The sequence below is a fragment of the Terrapene carolina genome, unplaced genomic scaffold (genome assembly GCF_002925995.2).
Source record: "Terrapene carolina triunguis isolate 2854851 unplaced genomic scaffold, T_m_triunguis-2.0 Scaffold238, whole genome shotgun sequence".
Classification (NCBI taxonomy): Eukaryota; Metazoa; Chordata; order Testudines; family Emydidae; genus Terrapene; species Terrapene triunguis.
The window spans coordinates 9,492,870-9,507,265 of NW_020664589.1; the positions used below are offsets into that span (position 1 = coordinate 9,492,870).

At 46.3% G+C, this 14,396-nt stretch overlaps 1 protein-coding gene across 1 annotated transcript in view; it reads left to right on the forward strand.

Annotated features, from left to right (window-relative positions):
- Positions 1–14,396, forward strand: part of CFAP77 (cilia and flagella associated protein 77) — a 91,929-nt gene that overhangs the window by 52,124 nt on the left and 25,409 nt on the right. The window contains exons 3-4 of the mRNA XM_026657238.1: positions 342–441; positions 1,700–1,928. Coding sequence (XP_026513023.1) covers positions 342–441; positions 1,700–1,928 — 329 coding nt within the window. The remainder of the gene's footprint in view (positions 1–341; positions 442–1,699; positions 1,929–14,396) is intronic.

The window sequence follows — 14,396 nt, forward strand, 5'->3', positions numbered from 1 at the left end:
CAATCAAGCTCCACCTTTGTTAGCAACATGAAGACAAGGTTCCAAGCAGGTGCTGCCATTTTAAGAACTGTGTTGCCTAACTCTCCTCAGAGTAAGTCAAATTGACACGGTGCTTAAAACAAGACCAGCAACTCAGCTATGCTAGAACTCCCAGCATTGCTGACACTAGTGGAACCAAACTGGTGTTAGCAACATGAGGGACTTTTTGAGAAGTTTCCCTGCTGTAAACAGGGCTTAACTGTCCGAGCTTTTATTACAAATCCCTATTTTCAGAGGGTTTAACGTGTTAAGCAAAATCTTTACTTTTCTGACCCTCTTACTCCCAATCCTTTCCCTTGCAGGCAGAACTAGGAAAACCTCGGAGAAGCTGCTACACTCTTCCAGGCTATGACTTTGCATATGGGTTATACCTTCATGGGGCTGACGGAGGAGTACCTGAAGGTATGACAATGCAAGTAAAGATTAGAGATGCCATTAGAGGCTATTAAAAGGTTCCCCCCACCTGGATGTCACCAAACGACCTGCAGGTTTGAGTGTAACAACATGCCTTGTACCTATTAAAGTCTTAATACCAATGGAGGAGGGTGGGGGAGAAAACACTCTCATTGAGCTGAAGGGGGAGAGTAAGAACTCTAGCATTTTACCTGCTCACGTGAACACCATCTGTGGCATTTGGTAACTGTTGTGTGCAAGAGTCCCTGGCCTTGTCTATATTTGGGATTCAACCATCAATGGCCAGCAGCCGGCGTAGCTGCACCAGTGCAAGCCCCAAAAGCATAGACCAAGAAAGTTGTAACATGCTCCAGGTGAGCTTACTCCTGTTTGAAATCAGTGTAAGGTCAACTGGTGCAAGTCACAGCTTTCCCTTTCTACACTCGGGGCTCGTATTAGTGCAGCTACACCAGTGGCCGGGCTCCGATGATTGAATCAGGGCTAATTCCAAATATCAACAAGGCCTTTGCTTTGACCTGTACCCAATTGCTGAGCCTGGTACTCAAACACATGAAAAACCCTGCTTCGCATAGATAGTGTGGAATGTATGAAAATAACCATGTGCTTCAATCAAGACCAAGTCAGGTTGTTGTGACCCTTCTGTCCTGTAGCAGAGGCCTTCCTAAGAGTGTACAAAGTTTTTCTAAGAAAATGCACAGCTACTCACAAACTCAAGGTTTGTCACGGTTACAACTTACAACTTTTGAAGCTGACCTACCTTTGCAGAAACTTTTGCTCATGTATGTGAAAACTGAGCAGAGATGGGCCCAAATCCAAGCAAAGATGGGCACGAATTGGCCCACATTCATGAGCAGAGCTGGCTTTTGCATTGGACACGTGTGAAAATTCACATAAGTTTCAGTGAGGAAAAAAAATGGACGGCTTTGTCAAAATTGCTGAGCATTACAAATTGGAGGTGGGGAAATTGTGGGAAACAGGAACAATTTACTTGAGAAACTCTGTGCTTAAGATTGATGGATTTTCTTGCTGGTCTCTGTTTGAACCGCACTGATGTGAATGCAGTTTGAATTTCACTCCGAGTAGAGGACTAGCAAAAGGCCTATGCATCGCTTAATTCCCCCTATGTAGTACATAGGCCTTGAGCTGGCCCTCTGCACCAGAATGAGATTCACCCAGGCTGGGTTATTCAAAATGAAATCCTAGTAACTTCCTTTGTTCTGGCTCTTGTCTTCCTTTCTGTCCTTAGCGATAGGCCACTGGCATTCAATGAAACCCAGGCCCCCTTCCCCAAGGGAGATGCCTCGGAATTACATTGCCATGAACCGTGAGGCTCTTAAGGCTGGTTATGTCACAGCACATGAATACAACCTGTACCGCCAGCTCAAGGACATCCGCTGCAAAGAAGATAACGACAGTCGTTTTAAGAGAGCCCCCCCAAAAGTACCTCCAGATATGACCTACGGAATTCTAGCACGGTAAGAGGGAGAAAACCCGGGCTTCTCTAAGGGCTAGATTCTCCTCTCTGTGTCTCCAAACAGTGACTTAAGGAAGTTTGCTGTGAGTTGAAGTGCTGTAGCATAGGAGTCTCCTAAAACATATTCAACTCCAGCATGCGCATCTCCTGAATCCCCAGAAGGGGAGTGGCCTGACCCAGGACAAAGCACAAATTAGTCACATCAGCCTTTAGATATCTTGTGGTCTGATTGCACCCAGAGAGTTCAATATCTAGTGCTAGCCTATGTGCCTGCAATTAACCATGCCCCCAATAAACTGCTGGTGCAAAATTCCATCCACAAAAGGAGTAGCAGGACTGACTCCCCTTTAAAAATATATTTGGTCCGTATCCTTTAACTCATGTAATTGAATCCAAGTAATTGAAGCTCTGAGATTATGGGCTAGATTTTTCCATAGTCCAGCACCTTGTGTTGTCATTCACATCAGTAGAAAGAGGGTGTAAAATGCTACCTAACTATCTTGATGCAATCAGACAGCAAGACATCTAAATGCTGCTGTGGCTAATCTGTGCTTTGTCTAGGCCAGAGGTGGGCAAACTACGGCCCGTGGGCCACATCCGGCCTGCAGGCCCATCCTGCCCGGTCCTTGACCTCTCAGCCGGGGAGGGTAGCTCCCGGCCCCTCCCCTGCTGTCCCCCTCCCCCGCAGCCTCAGCTCGCCCGCCACCAGCACTCTGGTCAGTGGGGCTGCGAGCTCCTGCTGGGCAGCGTGGCAGCGTGGCTGGCTCTGGCCAGTCGGCACAGCTGCCAGTCCTGGTGCTCTGAGCGGCATGGTCGGGGGAGGGGAGCGGGGGGGTTGGATAAGGGGCAGGAGGTTCTGGGGGGCAGTCAGGGGACAGGGAGCAGGGGACCGTTGGATGGGGCAGAGATTCTGGGGGGGCGATCAGGAGACGGGGAACAGGGGGGATGGATAGGCGTGGGAGTTCCAGCGGGCTTGTCGGGGCAGGGGTGTGGATAGGGGGCGGGGCAGTCAGGGGACAGAGAGCAGGGGGGGTTGGATAGGGGGTGGAGTGCCAGGGGGGCAGTTAGGGGCGGGGGTCCCAGGAGGGGGCAGTCAGGGGACAAGGAGCGGGGGGGGTTGGATGGGTCAGAGGTTCTGAGGGGGGCAGTCAGGAGGTGGGAAGTGGGAGGGGGTGGATAGGGGGTGGGGGCCAGGCTGTTTGGGGAGGCACAGCCTTCCCTACCCAGCCCTCCATACAGTTTTGGAACGCCGATGTGGCCCTCAGGCCAAAAAGTTTGCCCACCCCAGTCTAGGCTCAGGCCACTGCCCTTTTTGGGATTCTGATATCTGAAATGCTGGAGATGTGCATGACGAAGGTCAGTATGTTGCAGGAGACTCCTATGCTGGAGCACTTCGGTTCACAGCATAGTACATAGGGCCTGATTCTCTATCACCCTGCAGCCATGTAACCATTTACACGAGTACAAAATACGTATACAATTCAGATGTGGTAGCATTTGGCATCCACGTTGGACTGATGTCAATGACAACATGAGGTGCTGGGCAATGGAGAATCTAGCCCATAATCTCAAAGAGCCTCAATTAGATGGACTCAGTTATAGGAGTTAAAGGATTAGTGCTAAAATGTATTTTTTAAAGGGGCTTCAGTCGGGCCACTCATTTTGTGGATGCGATTTTGCACCAGCAGTGAATTAGAGGCATGGCTAATTGCAGGCATGCAGGCTAGCATTAGATGTCTAACTACCTATTTTCTACTGGTATAAATGATTACACAGGTGCAGAGCATTAGAGGATCAGGCCCTACATACTTTATTCATGCGTATGTGATGACCTCTATGTTTGGAGATATACATCCAAATAGATAGGTCATCAAATAGTCTTCGTATATGCATGAGTAAAGAACATAGGGCCTGAATCTCCATTTCTCTGCACCTGTGTAACCATATATGTATATAAATATAATCAGGAATAAAACGTATACTCTTCAGAGGTTTAACAACAAAGCAAAATAACTCAGGGTCTCAGTGAAGAGGACTGAGAGATTAGAAAGCTCAATTTAAAAGTCATCCAGGGAGGGAGACAAAGCAGCTGCAGACTGGGTCAGCCTCTACTAACATACAAATCATAACAGCCTCTAGCAGAGGGGTTTAATTTATTGGGTTTTTTAATGAACAATAAAATCATGCAAACAATAATGTATGGAGCAGCACAGAATATTCCCTTTTCATCCCTTTCACATATGCCTCTTTGTTTATTCATTTAGTACATGTAGAGTCTTCTATTTAGTACCTGGAGTGGCTTGTTTTAAAATTTGTGTTTTGTCTTTGGTGACTGGGATGCTAATGGTTTTGGTCGTGGTCTCTCCACTTGACTTCCATATTACTATGCTACTAAGACTTTAAAATTCCTTTTTGTCTCCAAAGCAACTCTTCTACCCATGATTTTATCACAAGTCTGGCAATATGGGGTGTTTTTCTTCAAGTGCCAGCTCCCAGAATCATGTGAATGTGTGAGACTCTCAGCTAACATTTAAAAAAAAAGTTTCTAGCCCTTGTAGTTGGAGAAAAGCTTGAAAACGTGACCCTGAAAGGCTCCAGCACCGGAGGGCAAACAAAAAGAACCCAACATTTTAAAACGCTCATATTTAAACCAGTCTCATGATTTGGGGGTGGGGTGGGGGTGACTCATGGTTTCTGGATGCTTGAGGCTGGCAATACTGTATGATGGGGATGGGGGTACCCTGTTGGTCAGCCAGTTCCTCTCCCTTTCAATTTAGGATTGTTCCTATTTTCTAGTGCATTTGTGCAGTTTGTTCCCACCAATGGGACATCCATCATTTCCCTGATGAGACTATTCAACAGCCCAACACAACTCACTGCCGTCAATGTTTTCCTATTATTCATCCTAAATTGTCTGTGTCTTACTTTCATCCCATGCCTCTATTATACTTCCATGAACTACCCTAAATCATTCCTCTTCCTCCTTGGTATTTATGTCCCTCCTTAGCCATCTCTTAGCTAAGCGATGCAAATGTAGCTCTCATGCAGCCCCTTCACTCCCTGATCTCTTTTGTGACTCTTCTCCAGTCTCCAATTCATTAGTATTTTTACTGCACTATCTCGGGGCAGTTGCATCAGAGGTGAACAGAGAGGGATAAATACCTCCCTGCACTGTGACATGATGCTTCTACACATGCAGCCCACTGGTTGTTTCAGTCAAATCCAGACCTTAGAGCAGGAGTTTAATACCTGTATATTTGTCAGTAATTATAAGACTATGATCCATGTGTTTCTCCTCTGTAAAAATAGGGGATGCACACAAGAACTACGTGGCCCAGAAAGAGCTGCGGAGTCAGCATATTCTCCACCACGGGATAAGGTTGTATGAAGCAGCTGGCTCACAAATGTGCAGAAAGCCAGAAATCTGCAGGACAGCAGTGCCCCAACTCTAGGGATCCTGGCCAGCTGCATGCAGGGACCCTCCTTGTATGCTTTCCCTGGACCCTGCTCATCCACATCAGCATGGCTAGGCCCAGGAATGCCTTAAAGCATAGTCCCAATAAGCTCATGCCTACGGCCCCAGCTCCCTGAATCATGTGATTACATCAGAATCTCATCTTTCATTTAAAAAAAGTAAACATCTAGCCCTCATGGATGCAAAGCAAACTTTGAAAACGAGAGCTAAGTGTGACCAATGCAATAATTCCTGCCTGAGTCTGCAGACAGCCTGAAACAATAGCTCTGTCAGGTGCAAACTGGGCCCTGCCTCTCACTGGGGAGTTAACACTGAGACCCACTAACCTGACGTAAAAGAGTTCTGAGTGTGGCAGGAGGAGATGAGTGTAGTGGGCCCACCTACCCAAGCAGACACATGCTGGTTGCTGGGGTAAATATTAAGGTGACCCCCTGCTGCTACTCCTAATTCTCCAGAGGGGAAGTGGACCTTTGTTGCTCTCCCTGCAGCCACTCCTTGGGGAGAGAAAGGGGCTTGTACCTCTGCTTCTACAGGAGGGGAGAGGACTATTTTGACATTGCCACTCCAGTTGTGGCACAGGGCCATGGCATGGCTCCAGTTGGAGCCACACATGGGACCCCGATCACCTTATTCAGTCCCCAGCTGTGCTGCCGTGGGCGGAAGAGCTTGTCCGTTGCACTTTGTGACACCTTCAAAAAGGTTTTACGAAGCACACAGCAGGCATAAATGCTGCCTTAACTTGCACCTGTTTTACTGTACGGGGGTTGAGGGGGTAAAGTTGTGTGGGCGGTGCAAGCCCCACAGCTTCATGGGGCTCTTCCCTTTGTATCTTGACCAGGATAATTTCCCCTTCCACCTTTTGCAGCGGGGAGTTAGTCAGCCACAAGGAAGAGTGGAAAGTATACTGCTTAGCACCCTTTGCCTTCAGCCCTGTCCTGCTGTGGCCTTCCCCACATTTCTCTCCCCTGGAGGGGTGGGAAGAGGGGAGCCTCTAAGAGCCAGTAAGAGTTTGTAAATCACAAGCATTCAGGTGCATCAAAAGCACCTCATACACTTTCTGAACCTGGCACAGAACTGCCTCTGTTGTTGTATCTTGTAGGTTTTTTGTGCTCTGCTAGGTGCTGGGCTAGACATTACTATCTAGCTTTTAAAATGAAATCTAATCACTAACAAAAGAAATACATAGCAGCTACAAATTCAAGGGAAAAGACATGATGAGCAGTGGTGTGTATTTTACGTGATAGTAAATGGGCTTTGCATATGCAAATTGAATGGATTTTAAAATGGTATTTAATGACAATTTTCGTAGCAGACATTAACATTAATTGCATCAAAATGAAAATGCAGCATTAGCTTGCTGTTAGTAGCAAATGCCCCAGCTATAAAGCTTTATCTTTATCAGTACCAGCCCTTGCTGATGTGACAGGGCTGCTCGGCAAATTGCAGGCAAAAGGGCTTTTATGTTGCAAAAGTATCCCCTAACGCAGACCAAAATCAACATCAATTTTGCTTTATTTCTTCATAAACGGGGAGGTTAAATGGCTGCCTGAGAGAGATCTAGGCCTGGTTCAAAAGTTTTACTGAAAATCCACAGACCCCCACAGCATCAGGGAAAGAGGCACCAGTCTTTTAATTTAAAGTTATTGTAGCACATCTTGCCTGTTCTTTAATAGCCACCTTTTATGCAGACTGATTGTATTTATCCCCTTACTTTAAAAGCAGGTTATAGACAAAATCAAATTACTAGGATTATTAAGGAGTTGTTATGGCCACTTTGATAAAAGCGGGGTATTTAACTTACTTCTCACAACTGGTGAGTTAAAGATACCTCCAGCAAGGGCAAAAGCTATTGGGTCGGATTCTATCTCAATTATATTAATTTCAGCAGGGCTACCGAAGTTGTAAATCAAGGTGGAATTTGGCCTGTCATTAGTTTATTCTAGGTCTGGAGATTCTGCTTTAGCTTCCTCCTGGTTTAGTGGATTATGGCTTGGAAAATTGTTCTAGCCATGCTAAATTGTATTTGTAATGTCTGTTAATGTTTATTTACAGACCCCAGTCAGAAGGCTCTAAGCAGTTCCAAAATGCACAGCCTAGTTCATGCATGCTGGAGATTTCTACGCCTTGATACGTCAGGCAGCCAAAACTACACATTTAAAAAAGTCACTTAATTATTGGTACATTTAAATGATTTCCATTTGCAGATTCAAAGCTATTGCCCAATACATCGGGCCCTACGAAATTCATGGTCCATTTTCGTCAATTTCATGGTCGTAGGATTTTTAAAATCATAAATTTCATGATTTCAGCTATTTAAATCTGAAATTTCACGGTGTTGTAATTGTAGGGGTCCTGACCCAAAAAGGAGTTGGGGGGGGGATGTCACATGGTTATTGTAGGGGGGTTGTGGTACTACTACCCTGAATTCTATGCAGCTGCTGGCAGCAGCGCTGCCTTCAGAGCTCGGTGCCTGGAGAGCGGCAGCTGCATGCCGGGAGCCCAGCTCTGAAGGCAGAGCTGCCGCCAGCAGCAGCGCAGAAGGAAGGATGGCATGGTATGATATTGCTACCCTTACTTCTGTGCTGCTGCCTGCAGAACTGGGTCCTCAGTCAGCAGCCGCCACTCTCCGACCGCCCAGCTCTGAAGGCACCACAGAAATAAGGGTGGCAATACCGCGACCCCCCTAAAATAACCTTTTGACCCTCCTGCAACTCCTTTTTGGGTCAGGACCCCCAATTTGAGAAAAGCTGATCTCCCCCATGAAATCTGTATAGTATAGGGTAAAAGCACACAGAAGACAAGATTTCATGGGGGGAGACCAGATTTCATGGTCTGTAACGTGTTTTTCATGGCCATGAATTTGGTAGGGCCTTACCAATACATCTCAGCTGTGGCTGCTGATCATTGGGAGAGCACTCTCAGCTAAGGGGGGGGGCGGGTGTTTGGAGGTGAAAGGGCAGAGAGAATTGCAACATATGGTACCTTTATGGACTCCAGGAGCTGGGAACTTAAATGCCTTTAGAAAAAAGCTGCTTTGGTGAACATCATATTCAAATAAAGCAAAGTTACATCAGACTATTTAGGACATACTCTGTGCCTCGTCCTCTGAGGTACAGCAGACAGCACAACTCAGGAGGAGTAGGGGCAAAGATGACTTTATGTCACCCTTGCCTCTTTTCTGGGATGCTGCAGGACTCCTAGGGTGGCCAGGTGCCTGGTTTTCAACTGGAAAGTCCGGTTGAAAGGGGGACCTGACAGTGTCCGGTCAGATCAACTGACCGGACACCCAAAGTCCAATTACTGTGAGTGGGGTAGGCAGGGAGGCACCAGGTCATCACCCGCTCCCGCCCCTACTCAGCCAGGACCACCTCCTGGCCCCGGCTCCGCAGGCAAGTCCTTTCTGACCTAGGTGGCGGAGGGTGGGAGGAGAAAAACAGCAAGCAACAGGGGGAAGAGGGGAAGAGTAGACGGGGCGGGGCCTCAGGGGAAGAGGCGGGGCGGGGCCTTGGGGGGGGGAATTGGTGGGGCAGCGGCAGGGCCTTGGGGGGAATAGGTGGGGCAGGGGAGATTCCGGCACTCCTGCTGAAGTTGGCAACCCTATGGAGGACCTCTGCTTAAACTGCTGCACAGTTATAGGCTACACAGCCCCCCAGAATCCCACGTAGGGCTGACTGTGAGCACTTGTAGACTGTGAGAGGAGGCAGCATAGGGACACTTATGCTGGCCCTGCTCTGCGTCCGGACCGGGGTAATCTCCTATGGCCTGTTGCGGTCCCTGTACGCCACCAAGGTTGACCAGAGGGGCCAGAATCCAGCTCTCTCGTTCCCATTTCAGTACAGCAGCAGGAGTTACAAGGGCAACTTCATGTGGGGGAAGCAATTTTACTGTCACTTGCACATAGTCTATATGATGATATTGCTGCCTATGGATAACGCACAGACTCCTTTTCAAACTAGAGACGTGCTTCTCTACATTTCAGGTGTCAGCCCCACTGCCATGACCCAGGGCTACATGTCTCCCCCAGCCACTAATGTCAGGCATTCTCCACGGGCACTGAGAGCAGACTTCCCTACCATTTTGGCTCATCCAGAATAAAAATAAATGTGAACATAATGCTTTGGTTGCTATCCAGGTCTTATTAATCTGGTCCCAATCTGTACATTCTCCATAGTAAGGCAGATCGTCTTATGCTTTTGAGAATGGCACTTTCCAATCTTGGTGGATGCATATTCCACAGTTCGTTTTGTACGCACAGAGTTGCGAGCATTAGGGCCAGGCTGAAGTTATGGGGCCTGTTTGTTCCAATGGATGTTACCTTGGAAGGTCATGAGTGCTTTAGCCTAGTTTACTAGGGGCCGGGTTGATTAGCCACTCTGCTTTTTGCTGATTCCACCCCTCCCCCACCCAGAGAATTGTTTTCTACAAACCATGTGGCCAGCTTTGTTGTAAGAGTCATAAAAAGGACATTTTTCATCTCCTTTTTCCTTCTCTCTCTCTCTCTTTTAGTATCAGACATAGATTTATTCTCTCCCTGATGCCTGTAGCATTCAGAGCTGGGAGGGGTCAGGGGAGGCGCTGATGGGACAATAATAGATAATACAGTGGTTCCCCAGGGTCTTGTCCAGCTCCGTAGCCTATCCATCAGCAGGCAGTGCTTGTGCCAAGGTCAGCACTAACGAGGATGTGGTAGGGTCCCGGCCTCCCCCATGGGGCATCCTCCAATCAGATTTCTTGGATTCATGCTCCAGCTTCTGATCTTTACAAGAGCTACCTTGTGTGAACCAGGATTTGCAACAGAGCGTGTGTCCGCTGAGTACGAGCGCTGGAGTAATGGCTGGGCTCTGCCTGTGCACATGCTCAGGCCCCTCTGAATTGTAAACAGGTTTCTATGCTTTCTCGGAAGGAAAACGGCAGTCATCAGTGTTACCTCCTGCAACAGCTAAATACACCCTTGCGGGATGAGAATCTCCTACACAGAGTGTAACCTACCTACATAATGTTTGCAAATTACGATTACCGTTTCCTTTGCATTTATTCCCTTGGCACCTTCACTTTAAGTAAAACCTCGCTCTGTGGTGTCAGCACTGAAAAATGGGTCTAACATCTCTGTCCAACCATGGTACTTATCTCGCCCCTATTCCTGTAGTATCTGAGCACCTCACAATCTTTCATATATTTATCCTCAGCACCCCTGTGTGGTAGAAAAATGCTGCTATCCTCACATTACAGGGGACAGAGGGCAGATTTTTAAAGGAATTTAAGCCCCTGAAGATGCAGATAGGATCTAGGGCGATTGTTGTTTAAATCAATAGGAGGGGCATGTAGGTGCTGTTGAAAATCCCACTAGGCACCTATCTGCATTTTTAGGTGCCTCAATGCCTTTAAAAATCTGACTTGCCCAAGGTCATGCAAGAAGTTTGTGGGAGAGCAGGAAGACGGGTTCAATTCTCAAGTCCCGGCCATGGTCCTAACCACAGGGCCACATTTCCACAGGTTTTAGTGACAAGTGTTTCTGTGACCATCACTGTGATTGGTGTTAGTGTCTCACACTTCGCCAATGCTCCACTAGCCTCAACGTTCCTGTCAGGAAGTAGATTGAGACACAAGAAATGCATTTCACTATTGGACCGAATAGGAAATTAGGCATTTCTAGAGTTGTTGTAAGATAAACATGATTACTCTGGTTTGCTATTGTGAAATTAACCTTAAAAAAAAAAAATCAGGACTAACCCCAACTGGACAATCAGCTTTCCAATCCAGTCCAAAGGCAACATGTGTCCTGACCACCATCCTCATGTTGTCAAGAGAGAAACTTCTGTTTGAAGAATAATTCTTTTATTATATTGGAGATATTTTAATTTTTTTATACCAATTTACATTTCCTTCTAACTAGCGGTAGTGTAGCTAGAGGCTGAATCTCTTTTATAGCACACTGCAGTTCTCCTAATTGTCTGCACAGTGCTTTGAACATTCAAAGTGCTCTGTAAAAGCTAAGTATTGTTATTGTTTTGAAATAATTTTGAGTGTTCTCATGCAAACGTTGGTTCTGGTAAAATATGGATATTTGCTGTAGTTGTTATGGTTTCTACTCAACTTCTTCAGGCTCATGGATATTTTTCTTTTTAAGAGGAAATGAGCTGTCATATCGTTGTTAACATACAACCAAGTCTTGCTTATCTTACTTATTATGGAAGGCATGATGAGTAAGGGGAACAGCATATGGCCTTAGTATTAAACTTAAGATCTAGATTGCTTCTTATCAAATAGGTCATCCTGAATAGCAAAAGCAAGGGGAAAGAATTTGCCCTCATACATATGTAATCCCCTTATGTGGTTTGTGTGGGCTTTGATTGTACATAGATTAGAGCTGGTTGAAAAAATTCCACTGATTTTTTTTTTTTAAACATAAAATGGCTTTTTGGATTAAATGAAAATTTTCACCCCAAAATTTGTTTTTTGTCAAAAAATTATGACTTTACCATGAAAACTTGAAAATTTTAGAAGAAAAAATTTGATGGAAACCTTTTTTGTTAAACTGTTTCACAACAAAAAGTCCCTACCAGCTCTAATATAGATATTCAAGCACTTGACTTTTGCTGTAACTATTCTTTCAACAATGAGTGAAAGTAAAGGACCCTACGACTGATTTCCTCAACTCTTCTTTCACTAGTTGATTTTGATGGTTGCCCATTGAATGCTGGAGCTGGTTATAGCAGAGCACTCCAACCTGCATTGCAAACTGTGCTTTAGGAACAGGGCCAGTGGGTTTGTAATGGCCAGCTTCCATCATAACCATTTCCTGCCTTCGTTTTTCAGAGCGCATGACACTGAGGCTTTCAAACAACTATGACGGGAAAATATAGATATTTAGTTTTCTGACCCTCTGTAAAGCTCAAAAGGTTAAATTGGCCACAATTACAGCTGAGCTGCCTAACAGCCGATGCACAACTTTCAACATGTGAAGTCAGTTATTTAATGGACAGTAAGAGCTGGACTTAGTCCCCTGTATATAAGATATGTGCTTGTGTGTGCGCTTATGACTGTTATGAGGGTGTCTCTCATATTCTTAGCTTGGGAGAGAACAGTAAAGCAAATTGGTGCTCTTGTAACTACGTGTACTCCTAAGTACAGCTATGAGCATCTGATAAATCTTTTAAAGTGTATGTTTACAATGGATTTTATTCTTTTTACTGTCCTATACGTACGAGCCCTCTGAGCAAAATAACAGATCCTCCAACACTTAAAAAAAAGTGGTTCTCTCATTGGCTGCCCACGGTGAAATAATGTATGTTATTTCCTCATTCCGATTCCAAAAAACAGTAGAGAAACATTGGAAATTCAGAGTAATCTGCAGCAGCACACATCCAGCAGTCCCTGTGTAGGCAAAATACCCACTGATTTCACTGGGAGTTTTGCCAGCATAAGAACTGCAAAAAATTGGTCCCCATTTTTTAATTTTTAACCAATTTGTCTCCTCTTATTTATTTCAGTGGTTAATGAAAAGTGAGGATAAGTGGAGAGCATTTCAAAATGATCTTTCAGGCTTCTCTATGGGTTTATTGCCAGGGCCCATTTAGAGTCCTATGAAGCTGTAAGGGTAACTTTACTGTATGCTCTGCAAGCTCCTTAGGAAAATAAAGAGGCAGGACATTAATGCCCTGCTAGTTTTTCCATCTCTCTCGTTAGGAGTACGTGTGCACGTGTGTAGGGACTTTTGGAGCGGCTAATTGAATTCACCCTTGTGAAAATGTTAACAAATTGTAAATGACCTTTTATACAAATTTAGAAGTCAAGAATTTGCTGTTAAATGTACGTCCCTCCTCTGCCGTTAGCTTTTATGCATAAACCACAATTAAAAAATAACAAAAAGCCCAACGGCCCTCTTTCCTAATTAGCTGCAGAAGTCAACGCTTGTGAGTGTGGTTAAGTGCCTCAATTACTTCCCCCTCCTCTTGACTGTCCTTGTTAGCACAGACAGGTCTGCTGGCCAAAGGGGAACAATTAAGGCAAGCGAAAGGCAGGCGGCGTGCAGGGGGATGGCTGGGCTCTGCCTGCCTCCCAAGAAAGGGCCATAGCTGTAATCATGCCCCAGATTCCTGCTGGGCTATACAGAGAGACAGATTAATGGTGGACAGATAGCTAGTTCTAGCTCATCAGTAACAAGGAAGGGTGGGGAGACAGCGTAAGAATACAGCTAATGTAGTCGGCATTTTCCTGTGCTGTACACCTGCCCGGGCAGCCTGGGATAAAGCATTAGCTCTCTACTATTATTTAAATTGCAGTCGCACCTGGGACCTCGATAGGACCAGAACCCCATTGTGCTAGGTGCTGTACAGACCCACAGCGTGTCTGTGGCCAGGGCCCATCATATGATGAACTGTAGTCATTAAATTGTGATAACTGTCAATGTCAGATCACATTTTTACATCTCCATGTCCAGACTGTTAGAGAGCAAATGTCTGTCTCTGTGTCCCTTCCCCATCTCCTGATTTCAGGGTTGTTAATCTAGGCCAGTGGTTCCCAAACTTGTTCCGCCGCTTGTGCAGGGAAAGCCCCTGGCAGGCCGGGCCGGTTTGTGTACCTGCCGTGTCCGCAGGTTCGGCCGATCGCGGCTGCCAATGGCCGCGGTTCGCTGCTCCAGGTCAATGGAAGCTGCTGGAAGCAGCGGCCAGTAGGTCCCTCTGCCCGCGCCACTTCCAGCACCTCCCATTGACCTGGAGCAGCGAACCGCGGCCACTGGGAGCCGCGATCGGCCGAACCTGCGGACGCGGCAGGTACACAAACCGGCCCGGCCCGCCAGGGGCTTTCCCTGCACTAGCGGCGGAACAAGTTTGGGAACCACTGGTCTAGGCTCATCCTAATGGCAAGAAAATAAAGTTCCATCTATTTTCAGAAAAAGAAAAATGGAATGAGGAGATAAACAGAAAACCCTATTTGCTTAAAACAATTTGCTGCCGTCTATGGCCTTGCTAAGGAAACTTTTGCTGCCGTCTA